Source organism: Chiloscyllium punctatum, chromosome 13 (genome assembly GCF_047496795.1).
Source record: "Chiloscyllium punctatum isolate Juve2018m chromosome 13, sChiPun1.3, whole genome shotgun sequence".
Taxonomy (NCBI): Eukaryota; Metazoa; Chordata; class Chondrichthyes; order Orectolobiformes; family Hemiscylliidae; genus Chiloscyllium; species Chiloscyllium punctatum.
Window position 1 is genome coordinate 87,452,834 of NC_092751.1, and position 25,182 is coordinate 87,478,015.

Here is a 25,182-nt window from a genome sequence, read left to right on the forward strand (position 1 = left end):
TGTCGATGTACTTTGAAGTCCCCACCCAGAGTACACTCTGTAATGACTGACAGTTAAATTCTAAACAAGATGAGTTGACTCGGATTGGTCAGGGCATTGCTCGGCAGTCATCATCCAAAGGGATCTTGATCAAATGGGCCAATGGGCTGAAAAACATGATGGAGTGCAAGCTGGATAAATGCAAGGTCTTGCATTTAGGTACAATAAGGGTAGGGCTTATACAATTATGGTAAGTCCTTGAGTAATGTTGTAGAACAGAGGGACTTGGGGTGCAGGTACATAATTTTTCAAAGTTTGTGTCATATATAGACAGACTGGCCTTCATTGCTCAGTCCTTCGAGTATAGGACTTGGGAAGTCATATTGAGGTTGTACTGGACATTGGTGAGGTCTGTTCTGGAATACGGTGCCCAGTTCTGGTTGTCCAGTTATAGGAAGGATTTAAAAGACATTTGGATAAGTATATGAATAGGATAAGTTTGGAGGGGTATGCCCAGGAGGACGTAAGTGGGATTACTTTAGTTGGGAATTATGTTTGACATGGATTGGTTGGACTTAAGGGTCTGTTTTTGTGCTGTATGACTCTAAGACTTTATTAACTGGTGCATTCTCTATGGTAATGCCTCTACCAAACAGAGTTCACTTGCCAATTTATCAGCAACCTACTGTTATTAAGTATAAATGATGTTTTCCCTTTACTTTAGTATTCTTGCAATTGTCCTGATGAGTATAAAATAGAAAGGTTTGGGGTTTTTTTTCCACTATACCAAATGACTATTTAAAGCTTAGAAATTTTGCAGGAGGCAGAAAAATAACAATTACTTGTTTTTTTCTTAATGCTAGATTGTTAGCTGCTTGAGAATTTAGGCTTATAAGAACAATGACTGCACATAGGGAAAAAGATTATGTTCTTTCTGCAGCCAACATTATGATTACCAACTAAAATAGTAATGCTCTGATGTCATGTTTAATGTGTTAAAAATTACAACGATTTAAGAGTTTCATTCATAGTGTTTCACAACCCTGTCAGGAGGCACAAGTGTCAGTCAAGGCTATTATTTAAACAGATCATTGAATCATAGAATCCTTAGAGTGGGGAAGCAGCCCATTCGGCCTATCGAGTCCACACTGACTCTCTGAATAGCATCCCACCGACTCCCACCTTCTACCCTATTCATGCATTTCCCATAGCTAATCCACCTAGCCTGCACATTCCTGGACACTATCGGCAATTTAGCTTGGTCAATCCACCTAACCTGCAAATCTTAGGCCTGTGGGAGGAACCTGGAGCATCCTTAGGAAACCCATGCAGACACTGGGAGAACGTGTAAACTCTACAGAGACAGTTACCCAAGGCTGGAATCGAACCTGAGTCCCTGGGCTGTGAGGGAGCAGTGCTAACCACTGAGCCACTGTGCTGCCCCCAAGATGCGCATTGTGTCAAATTTCATTCCCCTTTCTTTCCATTAAACTGAATAGAATCTTCAATATACTTATTATTTTCCTGGTATCTTAGTCTAGGGGTAGCTAGGTAGTTGAGCTTTACCCAATCCTAGGTTTGTCCACATCCACTCCAGTAAATATGTGCTCTGAATGATGCTCCAATTTCTGAGTTTCATAGCTGTAATATCTCCCTTGATGCCTTTTCTAACAGATTACCAGGTTTGTTATTGAGGCAACATTTCACTGTCAGCCAAACTGAGCCATCTGTTCCAAATGAGTGGCCTGGATGCATTCATGCTGACAGGCTGTAGTGAGGTCAGGAGCTGAGTAGCCCTGGTGGAACCCAAACTTGGTGTCACTCAGCAGGTTGTGGCTGAGCAGATGTTGCTTGATAGCACTGTTGATGACACCTTCCATCACTTTATTGATGATCAAGAGTAGACTGATGGGGCATTAATTGGCCAGGTTGGATTTGTCCCGCTTTTCATTTTCAGGACATACCTGGGCAATTTTTCACATTGTCGGATAGATGCCAGTGTAGTTACTGGACTGGAAGAGCTTTGCTGAAGGAACAGCAAGTTCTGGAGTCCAGGTCTACAGTACTATTGCTGGAATTGTCAGGGCCCATAGCCTTTGCAGTATCCAGTGTCTCCAATCATTTCTTGATATCACATGGAGCACATGGAATTGACTGAAGACTGTTCATCTGTTGGGCACTACTTGTGGAGGCCAAAATAGATTGGCATTTTGACGCTTTGGCTGAAGATTGCTGCAATTGCTTCAGCCTTATCTTTTGCATATTTTGTCTATTCCATCTTCGCCCCACATTAATTTGTACACCTCAGTTACATTAAAAAGGATCTTATTGCACTGGAAGAGATGCAGAGGTGATTCACCAGGACAGTACCTGCAATGGAACAGTGAAGAGAGGCTGGGGAATCTCAAATTGTTTCCTTTAGAGCAGAGAAGGCTGAATGGGGACCTGGCTGAAGTGTATAAGATTGTGAAGGGTATGGACAGGGTGGAAAGGAAGCAAATGTTCTCCTTAGTTGCAGGGTGAGTAACAAGGGGCCATATGTTTAAGGTGAAAGGAAGAAGATTTAGAGGGGATTTAAGGAATTTTTTCTCCTGGGGGAGGCAGGCATCTGGCCTGGAAAGGGTATTTGAGGTGGGAAACCTTGCAACCTTTAAAATCTACTTGAATGAACACTTGAAATGTTATAATATTCAAGGCTATGGGCCAAATGCTGCAAAGTGTAAATGAAGAGTAATTTTTTGTTGGTGCAGTCGCAGTGGGCTGAAGGACCTCTTCAGTAGTATATGATTCAAAGTCACTTATCGGTGGGCATCAGTTTAATTTGGGTGCTTAATCATTCATTTAAAGAAAATAGTATATGGTTACATTTGTGTGTGTGTCCCCTCCACTTCATTATTTGAGTTGACATGTAGCTAGGTGAAAGTGAGGACTGCAGATGCTGGAGTAGAGTCGAGAGTGTGGTGCTAGAAAAACACAGCAGGTCAGGCAGCATCCGAGGAGCATGAAAGTCAACATTTCAGGCAAAAGCCCTTAATAAGGAATGAATCATTCATTCCTGAAGAAGGGCTTTTTCCCAAAATGTCAATTGTCCTGCTCCTCGGATGTGAAATAGTTACTCAAGGTGTTCCATTGTCCACTACTATTACTGTGAAATCAGTAAATGTTTCCATGACTCCCTTTACAGGTGAATTGTTGAAGCTGAAATGCTAGCTGTCAGTATTAATTCAATGTGCTACCAAGGACCTTTTTGCATTGCTTTGTGGGCATCACTGACTAAGCCAGCTTTGATTTCCCATCCGTAACTGCTACATGAACAAAGGCCATTTAAGAGGACAGTTAAGAGTCAACCAAATTGCTGTGTGGCCACATGTAGACCAGACCAGATAAGAATGGCATTTTTCCTTCCCTAAAGAACATGAAAGAACCAGGTGGATTTTTCATCAATGGCCGCTATTAGGCCCAGCTTTTAATTTCAGATTTTTCATTGATTCATATTTCAACATTTGCCATGGTTGGACTCGAGCCCATGTCTTATAGGTTTTGGATTGCAAAGCAAGTGACCGTACTATTATGCCACCACCTCCCCGCTACATTGTTGATCAGCAATGCAAAAAAATGAAGTTTTAAGAATCAAGCAAGCCTTTTGAGTCTTAAACTCTTTGATTCTTATTCGATGGTAGTCAAGGAATCATTGATAAGTAGCATTAGCTCTTTAAATCCTTCACAACATTGGCTACTGACTGTATTTCTCTGGTGGTTACATTGAGCCTGATTTGGGGGTCAGAAGTGAATGAGTTGAGTATTATTTTGCAACTCCAAGTGTGTTGAGCTGTAAAACATTGAATTAATATTCCCAATCTTCACAAATAAAGCAGCGCACTGGCTCAGTGATTAGCACTGCTGCCTCACAGATCAATTCGAGTCTTGGACAACTGTCTATGTAGTTTGTACATTCTCCTCATGTCTGCCTGGGTTTCCTCTGGGTGCTCCAATTCCCTCCCACAGTCCAAAGATATGCAGGTTAGGTGGATTGCCCATGCTAAATTGTGTCTAGAGAAGTGCAGGCTAGTTGGATTAGCCATGGGAAATGCAGTGTTATAGGGATTTGGAAGGATGTGGGTCTGGGTGGGTTGCTCTTTGGAGGGTCAGCGTGGACTTGATGGACCAAATGGCCTGCTTTCACACTGTAGGGATTTGATTCTATGAATCTCAATTTACAAATGATCATGTATGAAGTGCAATGTTAGAAAATATAGAAATAAATTCCCAGAGATCTCCAAGCCATCTAAAACAGCTTAATTAATAACCAGCTCATGAAATCACTCGCCAAAAGTTGAAAATTTCAAAATTAAGCATTTCTGCAATGTTGTTAATTACAGAGAAAAAGGCATTCTCTTATGTCACATTTTTAGCATGCCTAGAACTAACAGCTTGAGTATCAAGGGACAATGTATGGAAGTAAAGCCTCAACAAAGGATGTGTTCTTCATAGACTTAAGCACAAAGGTGTGGTTAAGAATCATTTATGTGTAGCCTACCTAACAACTGCGTGTTTACTTTTATATACTCTATCAACTTGAGATCATTCGTTTCTCTTGTTACAGGTTGATGAAATCTACCATGATGAATCATTGGGCACCCACATCAACATCGTTTTGGTCAGAATGATCATGATAGGCTACAGACAGGTGAGGCTGTGTCAACCTTTATTTTACCTCTGTCAAAGTTTGCAAATTAATTTTCATCGATTTTTGAAAAATAAAAATATAGGCATAAAAGACATTGGTAGCAATCATGAATCAGTATTAAATAGGGCAGACGGCCACCCCAGGTAAAGTATTGTGTGATCATTTCTACAATAGAGAAGAATACATGCTGGATGCAATTGAAAATGATTTACTCTTTCATTTATGAAGTAGGAATTGTGGGAATGTGCACAGCTCTTTTCTCTGGGAAAATGAAATGTGCAAGTATGCTCTGATTGTGTATGGACCATGAAAAGTCGATGAATCTGAGCAGTGTGGATCTCCTGTCTTACACGATCTTGATTCATTGGCAGAGATTTCCCCACTTACAGCCTTAGCTGTCTAGCTTGCAAGAGTTCAGAGCTAATGTTGGCTGCTTCTAACAAAAATTATTTCCATAACTGTGGCTGGCTCACAGTGGGTCGAATGACATGCTGTTGCATAAGATGGTGAGATATTAATGTCCATAAAACACTTGCAGCAAGGATACATTTAAACATTTTGGTGTGCTACAGATGCTGTCGCTTCAGGAGTTGTATGTTTCTAAATTTTTTTTTGAGCTGCCTTCACAAATCTTAAATTAACTGCTTAGAAACCATTTGCTACGTGCTGTGGTCTATCCATTTTAAAGCATTGAAACAAAATTCAAGGTGGCCACAGACAAAGGAGCCTTGAGATATTCCTGTTGAAAATGTCAAATAAGTTTAGTCAGTCAGACGGTTGCTGTCAAGTATGCTTTTTTATTGGTGACTATGAATATCAAATGACTTCTAACTGTCCATCCCATTCTAATCCAACATGAGTCCTCAGACCCTATGAGCAGTGACTCCAATTGTGAAAGCTGCAGGGAGCCAATAGACAATGAATTAGTCTCAGCAACATCCTTGTTTCATCCAATTCTTTTTCACGACAAGTGCATTTCAGTGCAGAAAAACAGACTGGATTTCTGCTCCCTGGATAATTCACTTTTTTTATAGAAACCCGATGAAAGAATTGAGTATGAAAATCCAAATCTTGAGCAAAACTCCTTTAAATTTCATCAAATGCCTTTTGCAGAAAATCCTCTGTCGACAGGTTTTAGAAACACAGAAAATAAAAGCAAAGTAGACTGTTCAGCCCAACGAGCCCTTTTAATATGATGTGACTGATCCTGTCTCTCAGCACCATACTCCCACACTCTCTCCATATTCCTTGACACCCATAGAAAATGAGAAGTTTGTGGGAGTGTCTGGGTTTTCTTTCCAGACACTTGATACTAACATGTGATCTTAGTCGTGGCTCTTCATGTATTCCAACATTACAAGTCATTAAGTCCCCTCAGTGAAGCATCTGGCTGTGGCTCGAATGCTATGTCATTCAGCTTTAAGCAATATAATGAATGAGCTATATTTTCTCTGGCTTTCAGCTGTCTCTAGCTTGCATTTAGAGTTTTGCTTAAAATTGTTTTCCGTATCCACTGAAAAGGTTATGTGACTGAAATTTACTGTCATGTCCTTTAAAGGTCAAATGCAGATTTCGCAGGGGGCATGTTTCTAGTATTCACAGATGCTCTACATTAGCAGGATTAAAAATATTTATGTGATACTCTGTGATCAAATTAATCAAGTAATTCCTCACCCCTGTACTGTGCTACTTCAGGACCAGCTTGATCCACATAATAAGAGTTATAGATAACCTGTTTTCAGCATCTGAGGCCACCTTCATTTTTTGGAAATAGTTATTCTTAAAATACAATTCAAAATAGTTTTGTGCTAAAAGAGTGATAGTGCAGCATAGCAAGTGATCCTTCACCCCTTGAGTCTGTTTGTGATTCATTCAGGCCTCATGATTTGCTTCCTTTTCTGGGTTTCTTTTTACTGCAAGTCTCTTTTGAAAATACTTTTGCATCAGTTTCGCCCACGCTACCAGCTTGTAAATTCTAACCTTCACAACTCATTGGCGGTAAGATGATTTTACTCATGTACCCCCCGGGTTGTTGGCTTTTTAAAAATATGCTCTGGCTACCAAAATCTTCAGCCACTGGAAACATCTGCTGTTTATTTATTCTATCCAAACCTTCCAAAACTCAAACATCTGTATCAAATGTGCACTCGGCTTTGTGTTCTAAGGAGACCAACCCCAGTTTCTGAAGTCTGCCTAGGTTCCTGTAGTCCTTCACCTTGGAACTATTCATAACTCTTGTGCATCTGCTCCAAAATTGTCACTTTGGAGCCCAGAGTGGTGCCCAGAATTGGGCCCTTTATTCCAGTGAATTAAGTTATTGGGTGGCACCGTCGTTAATACTGCAGCCTCACCGTGCGTGGACCCAAGTTCAGTTCTACCCTCAGGGGTGACTGTCTGTTTGGACTTCCTCTGGCAGCCCATTGATGTGCAGATTAGGTGGATTGGCTGTGCTAAATTATCCAGAATGTCCAGGAATGTGTAGGCTAGGTGAGTTAGCCATGATAAATACACAGATAGGATAGGGGGCTGAGTTTGGGTGGGATGCTGATAAGAGTGTCAGTGCAGGCTCGATGGACCAAATGGCCTTTTTCTGCAATATATGGACTATGGTAGCTTCCTGGCTTTTAGAAAACAGACATCTCTTTACAAAGCCCAGGATACTTCATTATGCTTTATTCACTGCTTTGTTAGCAACATTTTGAAGCATCTGTCACATGGGAAACTTTAATGTGAGGATAGGATGAGACAGAGTTACTTGGTAATCAAGCCTTGGAGGTCATGGCGTTGGCAAGGTGAAATAAATCCACAATGGTTAGTGGAACTCTATATACAGTGTGGACTTTGTATTACCGACACTACCGTTCAGGGCAATCATCAACATAAGCAGATTGCAATGCTGATCAGTCACTTCTCACTAGTAGGGATAAAGGCACAACCATGGAATTCACACAAATGTAAAGACTGTGGCATGCTGCAGGTCAACATTCCCTGTCCAGAATGATGATGAATGTCAGATGTTATTCGACTGTCCCTCCCATCTGAGGACTCCCTAGATAACATTAATAGAACACTCAAGTCTGTGTGGTCTGTCACCTTTGAAGTCAAAGTCACCATGTTTGCCAATGAGTTAAAACAGAAACAAAAAGCATTTTAGACTCGCCTTACAAAATGACTCTGGTCCTTGAGGCAAAAGAGCAGTTCACCCACCTTGCTGCCTGTCTCCTAATCCGAAAGGATGTGACAGCCTCATGCAGTTGTGTGAATTACAGCATTATAGTGTGCAAGCAAGAAATGCATCAATCTATGAGAAGAAATGCAATTTACTGCTGACTTTGCATGATCAAAAGAGTACTCAACACCATGTCAACAAAATTGCTTGCACTTCATTTACGAATTTCATTCACTGACAGGGACAGGCAGGTGCTACGCTGAGCTATATTCACTTGAGATGGATATCTGTATGTGATTGTGACCTTCTGCACTTACCTTTCATGTAGTGATTGTAATGAGGTCAGTCAGCTGGACCTTGTAGAATAGGAGTTCCCAAATTGAGGCTGTTAATCTGGTCCAATCAGGGAGCCATGGCTGACAGATAAAAAGAGGAATATCTTCTCCTTCCAACTCTTTTTGATTTAATCCCTGCCCTCCCCCTCACTGTTTGATCACACAGCATTGCCCTTTGATGTGAAGGGCAGTGCTTGTCACTGGCCACTCGGGTGTTTTCCTATCTTCCTGGTGGTGGAAATTGAATAAAGATTCGTGCACTTTGTGTGTCTCATTGTGTCTCGCACCTGCACCCACACACCATGGGTGCTGGGGAAAAATAAGCACTACCGCAGTTAGGCGGGAGTGTGGAGGTTTTTTAAAAAAAGGAGGAATATCTTCTGAAAGGAAGCTCTGAAAGGAAGGGGAAAAAAAAGAAAAAGTTAAAAAAAGAGGAATATCTTCCCCCTCCAACTCTCTTTTGATTTAATCCCTGCCCTCCCCTTCACTGTTTGAATTATGCAGCATTGCCTTCTGAGAAGGGCACTGCTTGTCACTGGCCACTCTGGTGTTTCCTTTCTTCCTGGTAGTGGTACATAAATAAGGATTTACACACTTGTTGTTTTTCGATGTGTCTGTCTGACACCTGCATACACATGGCATGGCTGCTGGGAGGAATTAATCATAAAGAAGAGAAAAGAAAATATTAAAAAAAAGGAATATCACAGTTACTGCCACTTTGATAGCTGACTTCGAAGAGGTAGTGCTAAAGTGAAGGACTATTGTTCAATATAAGTAATGGGATACTGACATCTGTGGAGTTATTTCAGTGGCGGCGAGACTAAAGCACATTCCTGAATAAACTCACTCATAACAGTCTGATTGAGTTGGGGTAAGCATTTCTTACATCATGCCATTGTTTGTGAAGCTTGACTCATTTAACGTTGTCATCGCGATTTGGGCCCAGCCCGTGGAAAAAATGAGTTATTTCTTCTGGGCAAACGACATTGTGGCAGATGAAAAGCAACAAGTAATTCTCCTGACAGCCTGGAGAGCTGCATCTTTTTCTGTTATTAGGAGCCTAACTTTCCCTCCGGCACTAGATACCAAAACCTTTTAAGAATTGATGGACATAGCTAAGGAATATTATGACCCTCCAGTCACCTCTAATTCTGAGACACTAATATTTTTACTTGGCAATTCAAGAACCATTGGAATCTGTATCAGGATTTTGACTAGGTTAAGACAACTGATAGAAGCACATGACTTTGGTTTAACCCTTAATGAGATACTTCGAGACCATTTGCTAAATGGGATTAATGATGTAATTGTGCAAAATTGCCTTTGGCTGAAGCCCAACTGGACTTCAACAGGTGCTCCAACTGGCTTTACAAGTGGAGCATATGAATTGCCGAGTATTCTGATGGAAGTGAACACCTCACCAGTCTGGCTCAGCTTGAAGAACACCACTTGAGCACGGCAATGCAACCTGTGAATGTTTGAAAGTTCAGAGTGGATCATGTGCTGCACTTCTTTTGATGGCTGAGCTAGAAAATTCTGGAAACGCAAAGTCTGTTGCATCTGTATTACATGAAGTTTGCCTTGTCTGTCGGTACAAGGTAACGTCTGCTGAACCTTGTTTGCGGAGTTGGGATCTGCTTTGCAGCTTCTGAAGCAATATGCCATCATATTGTTTTTCACTTGTCAAAATATATCTGCTGGCAGCTTTCTTGATTTGGAGCTCTCCACACCCTGTTGATCTACTGGCATGGCGATACAACATCTTCAATCGGTGTTTAAGCCAAAGAAGCACGATCAAGCTGGCATGTTTGCCCTATTAAGATCTGCTTCATTCATGGCCGCGTCATTCCATGCAAAACTGACAACGCAGACAAGTAGAGGTAGTGGCTTAGTGGTAATGTCACCAGACTAGTAGTTCAGAACTTCAGATGAATGTTCTGGGGGTGTGGGTTGGAATCCTACCATGGCAGATAGTGAAATTTGAATTCAATCAAAATCTGGAATAAAAGAAAGAGTTAGCCCAAGAGTGATCATGTTGACTGTTGTAAAAACCTCTGGGTACACTAGTGTCCTTTAAGGAAGGAAGTCAGCCATCCTTACCTTTTCTGGCTGACGTCGAACTCCAGCACCACAGCAATATGTTTGACTTTCAACTGCCTTCTGGGTAATTAGATTAGATTACTTAGTGTGGAAACAGGCCCTTCGGCCCAACAAGTCCCCACCGCCCCACCGAAGCGTAACCCACCCGTACCCCTACATCTACATCTACCCCTTACCTGACACTACGGGCAATTTAGCATGGCCAATTCACCTGACCTGCACATCTTTGGACTGTGGGAGGAAACCCACGCAGACACTGGGAGAACATGCAAACTCCACACAGTCAGTCGCCTGAGGCGGGAATTGAAGCCGGGTCTCTGGCGCTGTGAGGCAGCAGTGCGTTAGCCACCGTGCCACCGTGCTGCCGACTTTTAACAGGCCCTTCGGCCCAACAAGTCCACACCGACCCGCCGAAGCACACCCACCCACACCCATTCCCCTACATTTATACAATTGGAGACGGGTAATAAATGCTGGCCTAGCCAGTGATGTCCACAACCCATGAAGAAATATTTAAGAAAAAGATAATGGAGATGGATATTATTGAATTTTTAATATATGTGAAAGATGTCCAGGTTTTCTCTATCATATGGAAATGTGCTGAGACTGTAAACCCTGTAAATAAGCATCTTGAGCTGCAGGTTGGTTTCCTGCTTTCTTTTCTTGATAGTTTTGTTCGTTGGCCAGAGTCTCTCCAATATAGCTCTTGTTCAACAGGCTGTCTGTCTATTGCCACAGACTCTTAAGTATTAGAAAGTGCTGACTGCTTCACAGACAGAGACACAGCACCCTGTTCCATAACTTATTGACACCGATTCTGATGGAGAACATGACACATTCTGGTGATCTAAGAGAAAGTGAGGATTGCAGATGCTGGAGATCAGAGTCGAGAGTGTAGTGCTGGAAAAACGCAACAGGTCAGGCAGCAACCAAGGAGCAGGAGAATTGACGTCAGGAAACTGATGAAGGGCTTATGTCTGAAACGTTGATTCTCCTGCTCCTCGGATGCTGCCTGACTTGCTGTGCTTTTCCAGCACGGCATTCGCGACCTATATTCTGATGATCCACAAGACTTTGGAGCTGATCTTCTGTTTAAGTAACCAGTGCAGAATTGTCCATATACAGGTATGTTCAAATCAGGGTATGTTACACTTTTGCCTTGGCTTTCGATCTTAATCGTTTGAGGATTTTCCAACATGATTGTCGGAGGAGGCACACTCCAGGAAAATCAGCAGTTTAGATGATAGAAGGGAAAAAAGGCATGGAATAAGGGCTAAGACACAGCCTTGTTTCACTACATTCTTGATTTCCAAACTGCCAGAGGTGGAGTTGCTGAACTGAATGGCACTGTGTTCTCATTGACGGATTGAGAGATGCTGGGAAACAAGGGGGCACAGCTAGTTTTCTCTAGTACCAGTATAGGCCCTGTCCGACACACTGTATCAAATGTTTTTGAGAGATTCATGGAAGTTGGGTACAGCCTTGCTTGCTGGTCGCTATATTGCCCCTGAGCCCAATGGAGGGATGAGGTCAAGCTGACCACTGATCAGCCTCCATTGAAGATATACTGTGTCCCTTGCAAAGGCCTTCCTCGTGCCACTAAGGTTCAGATGCCCGAGTTGATGTAATCTCCTTTTGGTCTTACATTATGTGATTTTTGCATCATTCCCATCATGTGGGTCAGAGCTTTCTATCCAGCTGAGGAAATGGTGCTTCTGGAGCGATGGCAGTAGGTGGGACTTTCCATCCTCTCCTTGCTGTTAGGAAGACAATGACCTTTCCAGACTCAAAGCTTGACATCAAGCTGACACTGAAATAACTCCATCGGGCGGCATCCTGTCACTCTTCATTTACATATGAACAGTCCTCGACTTTAGTACTGCCTTTTCAGAGTCAGCTCTCAGAATACCAGGATCTCTGACACTTCCTTTTATTATCCATTAGTCAGAACTCCGTGAATGGACCAGATTAACAGCGTCAATCAGGAAACTCATTCTATGAGGTCCAGTTGGCTGACCTTGTTACATACTTCTCCCTCTGAGTTTATGGACATACGCTGGTCGTTTTTCTTGAAGCACCTCCTGAGGTGTTTTAGCACTGGGTCAGGTTCTTTCGACTCCGTGTCCAATATGAGCAGTGTGCAACAAACAGCAGCATGTCTCATGTTCCAGAAGCACCTCAGTTGATTGTCACTCTCTTCTTCCGCATGAAAGACGTTGAGGCGGTGGCATCTGTCATGTCCATCGCTAATTGAGGACTCGCCAGCGCTTGATGGAGCGGGTGAACCCATGGGTACTGGCAGCCTTTCTGAGGGTTCCGAGGAGCAGGGCACAGTTTGCTCCCGTTCCTTTTGCGAATTTGCGGCTTTCATGTGATCCACCTGCTTGTTCAAGATCATCGCGACTACCTTAACGTTATACGTCACTGGACCTAACCTCATGTTGACCACGTGTCTTAACCAAGCAGGCCTATTTCTATGATTCTTGCACCAAATCTCACCCCCTGTATCCAACTGTCTGTCTCACTTGGCAGAATCTTGTGTCCAACAATGGCGATCCTGTTGCCATTTTACCCCCGCCCCCCACCGTCCAGGGAGATGAGGCTCAACTTGTGTGGAGTCTTCTACCCATTAGCAACGGTCAGTATATTCTCTGCAGTTGCACGTGGGGTGGTCCTACAATCAAATAAGAACTGTGACACCTTGGCATCTAGCAAGGCTTTGTTTCTTCAAGCCAGCCTTCAAAGTTCGGACTGCTCTTACTTTATCTTCCAACAGGCACGGTGGCACAGTGGTTATCACTGCTGCCTCACAGCGTCAGAGACCTGGGTTCAATTCCCGCCTCAGGCGACGGTCTGTGTGGAGTTTGCACATTCTCCCAGTGTCTGCGTGGATTCTCTCCGGGTTCCTCCCACAGTTTAAGAAATGTGCAGGTTAGGTGAATTGGCCATGCTAAATTGCCCGTAGTGTTAGGTGAAGGGGTAAATGTAAAGAAATGGGTCTGGGGGGGTTGCTCTTCAGAGGGTCGGTGTGGACTTGTTGGGCCTAACAACCAATTTTACACCTTGGTAGATTTTTACACAGACACCACAGGCCCCCTTATTCTTTCAACTCCTTTAACATTGTCTCATTTAGCTTGAACTGTTCTCATTCTTGCTACAGATGTATATCACCTCCTACCTCCCTATGTTAAATTTTACCTGTTAAGAATCCACATGTATGACCTCTTAAGTTCTGTCGTCATCATCTTCTGCGTTCACTTCTAAGTTCCAAAGTGTCTACAAGTTGAAAAGCGGACCATTTACCCCAAATTAGGGCAGTTAAAATTCAGCACAATGAACCTGGTACTGAATCTTGAAACACCACCGTGACACTCCCTCTGGAATGAAAAATCATAAAAATTCATCACAACTTTTCAGTCCTTGTCAATTTTTCACCATGTTGCTATTGCTTTGTTTCTTGCCATATTCCATGGGTTTCAGTTTTAGACAGTCACCTATTTACATCAGGCTTTTTGAGAAGCCATACATTCATAGAAACATTGAAGACAGGAGCATTTGGCCCTTTGAGACTGCTCCACCATTCATATCATCATGACTGATCATCCAACTCAGTCACAACTTTCCCTCCATGCATAACCTTTGATCCCTTTAGCCCCAAGAACTATACCTAATTCCTTCTTGAAACCATTCAATGTTTTAATCTCAAAGATGTCCATAGTGTTCAGAGATACATAGGTTAGGTGGATTAGCCAATGTAAATGTGGGGTTACAGAATGAGGTAAGGGGTTGGTTTGGATGGGATGCTCTTCAGAGGGCAGGTGTGGACTCGATGGACCGAATAGCCTCCTGTGTAGTAGGGGTTGTATGATATACGTAAGTACTTTCGGTGGTAGAGCATTCTGCAGGCTCACCACACTCAGTAAAGAAATCTCTCGTCATTGTAGTCCTAAAGGACTGCTCTGGGCTCTTTTGTTATCAGGAACATGTTTTCTGTGTTTATCCTGTCGAACCCTGTTACATTATTATCCACCATTTCAAGTTAAAGAATGTAAGTAATAACGAATGAGAATGTAGTGCTTTATGAAACGTCAGACTGTTAAATAATCTCAATCAAATCACTTAGTGTTAGCAACTGAAGGAAAAGGAAGCTGTACATGGTTTGTGCCTTTCTACTCATTCACTATTCTGGAGTGCAAAGAGCTTATTTAATAGTTTGTCATGTCCTTGCCTGTGTAAACATAAGCTGTCTTCATTGAAGAGAAATGAGAATTGATCGGATGCTGTGGCGCTAATCCAGGAGGAAATGGAGAAGGTTCAGTGGTTTTCCCACTGAAGGCTGTATCTGTGCTTATAGAATACTTTCAGTTTCCAATAGGTAGCTGCACAATCAGTTTGCAGCTAATCACCCCAACATACAGTGCCTGGCTTGAACTGCACTGCAGTGCCAATAATTGAGGCCAGATATCCTCCACTGCCAAATCCTAATTGTTTAGAGTGTGTGGATAGGAGTAGCTTTTTCAAAACACATTGCAGACTTTTCATTCCTGGCATTGGGCTTGGGTTACACTTTCATATTTGGAGTGAGAGACTGTCATCTTGAGATATCACGTTGCACTTTTTCAGAACTTATCAAGATTTATAATGTTTCCATCTTTGTGTTGCCAGTAAAGGAAAACAGTTTTGTTGCAGTGGGAATTGACAGTTATAGCTGCACAATGTATCTATGACCAATTATGCAAGTGCTTGTTTCGGCTTGGAATTTTTGATTCTCAGATATAAATGGATGTTTATATGAAAAATACAACTGTACACATTATTTGCATAAAATGATTAGTAATGCTTTCAACAAAATACAGTTCTTTCAGAAAAGGCTTTTCTTATATCTTGCCATTTCTCAGATATCTTCAGTGTTGGATTAAGGGACTTTGCATTGGTAACTTTACTTGATTTCTTTATTAGTTCCTTATTCATCTTCCTAAATCTGAGCAGGTATTATGATATTTCCTGACTGAAAACAAATGCTGGAGATCACAGTGGACCAGACAGCATCCATTGAGAGAGAGCAAGCTAACATTTCGAGTCTAGATAATTCTTCACCTGGATGTACTCGTGGATAATAGAACTTGTCTATTGCTCATTGACTGCTATATGAAGAGTTAGGCATAAATGATTGGAAATTAAACTTAAATAAAATGTGCTGAAACCCCTGGCACACCTATCTCTCTCTCTGTCTCTCTCTCTGTCTCTCTCTCTGTCTCTCTCTCTGTCTCTCTCTCTGTCTCTCTCTCTGTCTCTCTCTCTCTCTCTGTCTCTCTCTCTGTCTCTCTCTCTCTCTCTCTCTCTCTCTCTCTCTCTCTCTCTCTCTCTCTCTCTCTCTCTCTCTCTTTCTCTCTCTCTTTCTCTCTCTCTCACTCCACTACTGTCCCCCACCCACATCTCCATTCCTCTATTTTCTGTTGCTCGTTCTCAGACAAATTTACTGTTTTGCTCATCAGGACTCTGGTTTGTCATCCTACTAAGAGATACAGGTAGTTCTTTTATAATGTGATGGTTGCGTTCTTGTGTAACCCTGCATTATCACGCTTTAGAAACAGCACGTGAGATATTGGCGATGTAATTGCGTTACAGCTATCGCTGGTCTTAAAAGTTCGCACTTTGACAAACTGGGAACACTGTTTCTAATCATGTCAACGAAATGCGCGTTGTGGCAGAACAACCTGTACATTATTGACTCGTTCAGTAAGTTGCACCAGGCAGATTACCTGACCGTTACTTTTGCAAGTGCAAATATTTCATACTTCCTGAAAGAACTTTTTTATCTTTTACTGGCTAGGGTGGTGAACTTTGAGGACCTAGTGATCATCAAATATTCATGTTTGTTCACCAGACTCTTGGCTTGATTACCTGTGACCAATACAGTATAAAGAGCTGTTCGTTTTCTATCCTTAACTTTAATTTTGTAGTAATTCATGAGTAATTTAGTGCTTATTTGAAACCTATTTGACTTATTCCAACATTTTCCCTTAAAGACAAATTATTAATTTATGCTTTTTAGTTTAGATTACTTAGTGTGGAAACAGGCCCTTTGGCCCAACAAGTCCACACTGACCCGCCGAAGCGCAATCCACCCAGACCTATTCCCCTACATTTACCCCTTCACCTAACACTAATTTAACATGGCCAATTCACCTAACCTGCACATTTTTGGATTGTGGGAGGAAACCGGGGCACCCAGAGGAAACCCACGCAGACACTGGGAGAATGTGCAAACTCCACACAGACAGTTGCCTGAGGCAGGAATTGAACCCGGGTCTCTGGCGCTGTGAGGCAGCAGTGCTAACCACTGTGCCACCGTGCTGCCTGTGGTTGCTTTTTAAGAAGTTGCCTTGATTCAAAATATTCTGTATCATTTAAAGGGAACCAGGTCCTCAAATTAAAACATTTTATAACATTTAAAGCCAGTGGGTAGTGTAGTGGCTCAGTGGTTAGCACTGCTGCCTCACAGCACCAGGGAGCTGGGTCCGATTTCACCCTCTGGCGACTGTGTGGAGTTTGTGCATTCTCCCCTTGTCGGTGATTGTTTCCTCCAGGTGCTCCAGTTTCTTCCCACAGTCCAAAGATGTGCAGGTAACGTGGATTGGCCATGCTAGATTACCCATAATGTTCAGGGATGTGCAGGGAGTAGGGGTTGGGATTAGCCATAAAAAATGCAGGGTTACAGGGATAGGATAGGAAGATGGGTCTGGGTGGGATAATCTTCGGAGGGTCGATATAGAAACTATAAGCTGAATAGCTTGCTTCCAAATGCAGGGATTCTATGATTCTAAGGATTATTAGACATAGTTGTGACATGTGAGGCCCTCACCTCCCTCATACTGTAATCCCATACAATTTAAGGAATTTAAGCTTTCTGCACATCAGCGTGCATACTATTGAGTATTCCTCTTCACTGAGCTGATTTAGCTGCTTTGTTTAATTGCTGGACAAGTGGTTTTTATTCCAACCAAAGTTTTAGCAAGTAAGGATTAGTTTTTCCACTTGACTTCAAAATTGCTGAATGCCAAGATGAAATGTGCCGATGATGCAAGAGTGCACCGTAATGTCGATCGCCTCATTCATGTTTACTCAAGAGTTCTCATATATCAGCAACCAAAAGAATACAGCCTGATCCCAACATTCTATACCAGAACTCCAATAGTTTCATAGATTTAATCTATTACTGGTGACTCACTGCAGGCTGAAAGAGTTGCCTTTTCATGATACTCTTTTATAATATGTACTTAGAGAGCAAAACTGTCAAGTCATTTGGCTCATATAGCACAGAAACCGACCCTTCGGTCAAAACAGTCCATGCTGGACATAACCTGAAACTAAACTTGTCCCATCTGTCTGCTCTGGGCCCATATCCCTTCAAACCTTTCCTATTCATATACTTATCCAGATGTCTTTTAAATGTTGTAATTGTACCCACATCTACCACTTTCACTGAATGTTCATTCCATACACGAACCAATCTTGTGTAAAAATATTGCCCCTCATGTCTTTTTAAGTCTCTCTCCTCTCACTTTAAAATTGTGCCCCCAAGTCCAGAAGTCCCCCATCCTAGGGAAAAGACAGCTGCCATAAACTCTATTAATACCCCTCATTATTTTATGAACTTCTATAAGGTTGCCTCTCACCCTTCTATGCTGCAGTGAAAAAAGTTCCAGCCAATCCAGTCTTTATTTATAACTCAAACCTTCCATCCCCAGCAACATCCTGGTAAATCTCTTCTTAATGCTCTTCAGTTTAGTAATATCCTTCCTGTTACTGGGTGACCAGAACTGGACTCAGTCTCCAGAAGAGGCCTCATCAATGTCTTGTACAACCTCAGCTTAACTTCCCAACTCTTGTATCAAAGGACTGAGCAATGAAGGCAAGTGTGCCAAGCACCTTTTTAACTGCCCTGCCTATACGTGATGCAAACTTCAAAGAATTATGTACCTGCACCCCTAAGTCTCTCTGTTCTACAATACCACCCAAGGCTCTACATTAATTGTATAAGCCCTACCCTTGTTTGTTGTACCAAAATGCAAGACCTCGCATTTATTCAGACTGAACTCCATCTGCCATTTTTCAGCCCATTGACCCATTTAATCAAGATCCCTTTGTATTCTTAGAAAATCTTCTTCACTGTCTACTGTCCCCCAGTTTTGGTGTCTCAGCAAGCCAGACAGCATCAGCTTGGCTTGCTGTGTTTTTCCAGTCTCCTGCTTGTCTGCCTTGGATTCCAGCATCTGCAGTTTTCTTTTTGTCTTTAACCAATTTTGGTGTTGTCCTCAAACTTACTAACCATGCCTTCTATGTTCTCATAGTTCTGATTCCTCAGTGCTTGACGTGTGGGCATCAGGAAACCCCAATAAAATCGAAGTCGGTAGGAGGGGGGAAATCCACTGGTTGGGGAAATACTGAGGAGGGTAGTTGTATGTTAAAGTCATTTACCTCAGTCCCAACAAATTCTTGCAAGTCAGCTTCAGGGTATTATCCTATTGATCATATTCAACTATTTGAGAAATTACCTTTCCTCCAACGTAAGTTAAAACTGGGGGTGCTTATTGATGCTTGCACAGTGTTCAGTGCTATTTGTAACTCCTCAGGTACTGAAACAGTCTGTGCCTGCATGCAACAAAATCCTGACATGTTAACATAAAAGTTTGGGCTGAAAGCTGCTAGGTGACAGTTGTGCCAACAGTGACCATGTCTGGGCGTTCAACAGCATTATTATTGAGGCAATTTTATTTTAATTTCATTTGTTGGATGTGGATGTTGCTGGCTAGACCAGCATTTATTGCCTATCCCTAGTTGCCCTTGAGAAAGTGGTGGTAGAAGTACTGCAGTACATTTGATGTAGGTGCACCCATGATGCTGTTAGGGAGGGATTTTGAAGGAATGGTGATATATTTCCAAGTCAAGGTGGTGAATGGCTTGGAGGGTAACTTGCAGGTGATGGTTTTCCCGTGTGTCTGCTGCCCGCACCCTTCCAGACAGTAGTGTCCATGAGTTTGGAAGATGCAATCGAAGAACCCTTGGTGAATTTCTGTAGTAAATCTTGTAGATGGTACACACTGCTCTTACTGTGTGTTGGTGGTGGGAGGAGAGAATGTTTGTGGATGTGATTCCAATTAGTCGATTTGTCCTGGATAGTTGTAAAGTGTTATTGGAGCTGTACTAAGCCACGCAAGTGGGGAGTATTCCATCACACTCCTGCCCTATGCCTTGTAGATTGTGGACACGCTTTAGGGAGCCAGGGGTGAATTGTTTGCTGCAGGACTCCTGGCTTCTGACCTGGTTTTGTAACCACAGTATTTACACGGCTTATCTACTTTAGTTTCTGGTTAATGGTAACTCCTAAGATGTTGATAACGGGAGCTTCATGATAGTAATGCCATTGAATGTCAACTGCAATGGTTAGATTCTCTCTTGATGGAGATGGCTATTACCTGGCACTTGTGTGGCACCAATGTTACTTGCTACTTGTCAGCCCAAACCTTAGAGAGATATGTCGAGATCTTGCTGCATTTGGACATGTACTGCTTCAGTATCTAAGGAGTTGTGAATGATGCTGAACATTATGCAAACATCAGCAAACATCCCACATCTGACCTTATGAAGAGAAGGCCATTGATGAAGCTGTTCAAAATGGTTGAGCGTAGGACATTTCTCTGAGGAGCATCTGCAGAGATGTCCTAAAGCTGCGATGACAGACCAACAACCGCAATCATCTTCCTTTGTGCCAGGTAGAACTTCAACCAGTGCAAAGTTTACCCCTGAAATCGGTTTTGCTGGAGTTCTTTGATGTCACACTCGGTCAAATATTGTCTTGATGTCAGTATCAGTCACTCTCACCACAGCAGTAAAATTCAATTCTTTTGTCCATGTTTGAACCAAGGCTGTACTGAGTCAGCCTGGCGGAACCCAAATTGAGCACCAGTGAGCATGTGATTGCATAGCAAGTGTTGCTTTTAATTCACCATGATCAACATCCTGGCAGTTTTCAATGACCAGCATGTAGTGGTAATGATGTTACCATCTACAAGATGCACTCAGCATCTTGTTCTCAGCACCTTCCAAACTCATGACCTCTGCTCCTAGAAGGACGTGGGCAGCAGACGCATCAAGACAACTCCATCTTCAAGTTCCCCTCCAACCACACACCATCTTGGAATTGTATTGCCATTCTTTCACTGGCACCCAGTCAAGATGTTAAATTCCCTCCTAGTGACATTTTGGTTTTTTGCCCACACCTTAATATACAGCTGCAAGTCAAGAATGCGGTTCACCATCACTTTGGGCATTTAGGGGTAGGTAATAATTGCTGCATGTGCCAGCCAACCTCACATCTGAAGAATGATTTTTTTCAAAATTCTGCCCATGCGGGAGAATCTTGACCGATTTCTTAATAAATCATTCAGCTTGCATAATAATGAACGTCATCTTCTATAGATAAAGGAGATGGAGAACCATGTTCAGCAGTGTTGTGTTTACTGGCCTTCTGTGTTAAACAAGTTACCCCGTCTATCTGTGTTAGTATGTAGAATTTATTTTTTTTCTGAAATAACAAAGAACTTTTGTGTCAATGTTACACTGACCAAAGTGGACACCGTCTCTTAGAGATGCTTGTGATTCACACTCCCAACTTATTTTTAGCGAACATTTGGATATCATTATTTGTTTGTCTTGATTCAGAATTTTTTCCAGGCAGGAGGAAAAAAAAGTGTCACTTTTGACTAAAATGATTGATAGGGTTCCACCACTGCGTTTTTTAAAAAATGAGCTCATGCTTGAAGATCAAAGCCAATTCTTCAGATATCCCCAAATCCAAATGTACCTCTCCAAGGCAAATTATTTGAAATCTTTTATATTAGGTTGAATGGAATGTTCAGGTTTTTGTGCAGTTAACAATGATATAAAATAACTCACCACCAAACTGAAAGAAAGCTGCCACTAAAGCTGCCTTCCTCCTTTTCAGGTTCTTCTATGTTTATGTGCAACAATGTACTTTTGGAATAGATCTGGATGAAAGATTATTAATCATATTAATAGTGTATGAAATTATGCATTTATATTGCACTGCAATACACTCCTCAGAATATCCAAAACTGCTTCACAACCATTTTTGACATGCTGCCACTATTTCAATATAAGCAATAACATCCAATCCAAAGGATTTTGAAATATATTCTTAATGCAGGAAGAGATTTTCTGCCATTTGTTACATTTAATGATACAAGTTAATCTACTTACAAAGTGGTTTCCCCGTTTTGCATGTTTCTACTCGTGTGAACAGTGACACTTGCTTATATCTCATAAGTCTGCAATAAACCTTAAGAAAATCCTTTCTAAATCCATCAACCTTCATCGGTAATTAATTAAGGCCATAAATCGGTCTCACTTAGGTTTTGAATTTTGCCATTGAAGGTGCATTGCCTGCAGATAACTTTTGTCCATCAGAAGAGGAAAACATGTTTTTTTGTTTGCCTGACACATACTTCTACAAATCCATAGCGCTTCTGCACCTATAGATCACTCAGCTGCCAAAGCAGAAAAGACCAGCAAACAACTGTTGCTATCTCTACAGCAAAAATGTCAGTGTGTCTGACTCTCATGTGTACAGATGTAACAAATAATACTAGGTACAGTGTTAGAGTCAGACGCAATTAATCTGTCAGAAATGCTGACAATGATCAGTCCTTTTAACACAACTGAGTGAAATAAACAAATGGTAAAATGCTATCTTAATTTGGGATTTTTGGAATAGGCTGTTACCTATTTATTTGGATTATGTTGGACAAATCAATTTGCATTTATGAAATACTGAACAGTTCTCATTTTGCTTTTAACTGAGACAGACAGTAAATTATTTGAAATGCAAAGAAAATCAACCCTATCATGGTTCATCGTACAATGTTAACTCATGGATCAGGCACAAGATGATTTTTGAGTTTGTGCTTTGAGACCTGAGTCATCCTCCGTTATATTTGTGACTCGGTACTTAACCCTTCTGCCCATTTGTGTGGAGACTAACCCACTTATGATGAAAAATGAAATCATGCATTTTGGCATGTGTTTAAACCTTCAGAAGTTATCCAGTTGAAGGATTAAAAAGAAGTTTAAATGTACAACGTGGTTAACATGAGGAAAAGCATAGAAAAAAAAGAAAATGTTAGCTCCATGTATAGGGATAAATCTCTGCAGGATATCTCACTGGGTAACTGTGGGAGATTAGTTATAGCCAAAGCAACCATCTTGTCACATATCAAAAGCCTGGAATCCATTTTAAATCTCATATTAGTGTCTGTTTGTTAAGTTTGTACATTCCCAGGCTCAGTGATGTGGCTTGGCTTGCCTTGCAGTGGCACTAGCACCTGATAGTGAACTCTTTCCCACCATGGGAATGCTGTTCTTTTTACAGGAATCTACTGTAATACTAACACTTGCTTATCAGCTGCTAACTAGCACCGTCCAGGCACTACATTACTGGGGCTAGTGACTGGGCAAAGTGACCATTTACTCATTATATTACAATTAACAGTTTGCTAATTGTTAAATAATTGTAACCTATATAATCTCTGTATCTCTTCGGAGTGACTTGTGACCATTAGGACGATGTCTCTCTCCCTGTGAGCTCACAAATAAACAGTCAATATCTCAAAGTTTGTGTGGCGCGATTCATTTTTCTTTAAATTAGACCGCTATGAGCAAATCACTCACTACATAATTATTTTCTATCCTCAACGGTTGGCATAGACGTCAGGACCTCTATTTCACGAGGTTTCTGGATATTTTTCCCCTCCTTTTTTTCCCTTCTCTCAATTTTTCTCCTTTTTGTACAACCTACCTGAGTTGGTGGGTTTATTTGCGACTAGTCGACGGGTTATTTTGCGACTAGTTGGCAGAATTTATTTGTGACTAATCAGTGGGTTATTTGCGACTAGTCGGCAGGATTTATTTGTGACTAGTCGGTGGGTTATTTTGTGACTAGTCGGTGGGTTATTTTGTGACTAGTTCAGTTATTTTGCGACCAGTCGGCGGGATTTTTTTGCGACTAGTCAGGTTATTTTGCGACTAATCGGTGGGTTATTTTGCGACTAGTCGGGTTATTTTGCGAGAGTCAGGTTATTTTGCGACTAATCGGTGGGTTATTTTGCGACCAGTCGGCGGGATTTATTTGCGACTAGTCGGGTTATTTTAGATTAGATTACATTACAGTGTGGAAACAGGCCCTTCGGCCCAACAAGTCCACACCAACCCGCCGAAGCGCAACCCACCCATACCCCTACATTTACCCCTTACCTAACATTACGGGCAATTTAGCATGGCCAATTCACCTGAACTGCACATCTTTGGACTGTGGGAGGAAACCGGAGCACCCAGAGGAAACCCACGCAGACACGGGGAGAATGTGCAAACTCCGCACAGTCAGTCACCTGAGGTGGGAATTGAACCCAGGTCTCTGGTGCTGTGAGGCAGCAGTGCTAACCACTGTGCCACCGTGACTAGTTGGTGGGTTACTTTGCGACTAATTGGCGGAATTTATTTTGCGACTAGTCGGTGGGTTATTTTGCGACTAGTCAGCAGCTAGAGGACAATTAGAAACTGGCTGACCAAACACTTATTTATTGTCTGCTGCCTCATCCTGCTTAGGTTTATTAGGCATAGAACCTCACTTGGCAGATTGCCTCATGGAAAGATACTCTTACTACGCTTAACAACAAGGATAGACACGGTCTGTTTTATAATAGAGGTGATAAAAAGATAATCTTTGATTAGATTATGTTCCCCCTCAATCACAGGGTTTGCTCCACACTGACAAACGATTTGTCAAATGTTGGTCTTGTAGTCCTAGGGTATGTTGTCCCTTTGCTTTACCAATCCCAAACTTCACCTTTTGAGGCTCTGATACCCCGTAGAAACTGAACTCTGACTACCTTTCAGCGCCTTTTAACTATTTTCTCCCCTCCCTATGCCACCCTTCAACTTGAGGTTGACATTCAGAGGATTGCCACCACTCTGGAAGAGATTGCAAATGCTACTGCTTCGGCTTTTGACCTTCTAAATGCGGAGATGTTGGCTGTTCATTTCTCTTTAAATTAGACCGTTATGAGCGAGTCACCCACCCACTGCACAATTCTTTTCTATCCCCAACAGTAACACGCTAGAAATCAAGCCCAAGCACGAATATTCCCCAGTTTACCTGCCCTTTAGGTTCAGGTTGACAGAATGAATGGATCAGCTTTTTGTACTTAACAAAATTACTACTTATTACAAGTAGTTTACTTTTGCTTGCTTGGAGTTTCCATTCTTCAATTTCCCTCCACAACTATTGTGCTGAAGTTGAGAACAAATTTCCATTAAAACCCAAATTCCTAAAAATCTCATAATTTCCTATTTATTTTTTTAGAAACAGACTCCTATTAGCACTTTCATTTTTGCTGTTCTTCACAACACCTGAGCTTGTCTTATGTTATATCCTAGGCATGTTCCTCTTGCTTTCACTTACTCATGTTTGACTACATTTTTCACTGAACCAGCTTCGCTTATAAGGGTCTTCTACATGTCTCTCATCACTTACCATATACCATAACATCATCAAAATAAATTGCTCAGCGACAGACTTCAGCTTTGACTTGATTTGTAAATCTTTGAAATGTAGCTGGGGGAATTCTTTTATCCAAATAGCATAACTAGATATTGGTATAGCCCATTTGATGTGACAAAAGCAGCCATTTCTTAAGCCAGTAATGTTAATGGCACTTGGCTATACCCCTTCAGTACATCATTTAAAAAGGAATGAAAGACTTAACACTATTGTTAATATTTTCTATCTGTGCAATAGAGTACAAATCTGTCTTCATAACCACATCTATCTTCCT

General features: G+C 41.8%; 1 protein-coding gene across 4 annotated transcripts in view; it reads left to right on the forward strand.

Annotated features, from left to right (window-relative positions):
• adamts14 (ADAM metallopeptidase with thrombospondin type 1 motif, 14) overlaps window positions 1–25,182 on the forward strand; it is a 202,299-nt gene that overhangs the window by 119,997 nt on the left and 57,120 nt on the right. For all 4 annotated transcript variants that reach the window (XR_011962299.1, XM_072583126.1, XM_072583127.1 and 1 more), the window contains exon 5: window positions 4,583–4,666. Coding sequence is in view for 3 of the 4 variants with exons in the window: in XM_072583126.1 (XP_072439227.1) it covers window positions 4,583–4,666 (84 nt within the window). In the remaining variant the exon portion in view is untranslated. The remainder of the gene's footprint in view (window positions 1–4,582; window positions 4,667–25,182) is intronic.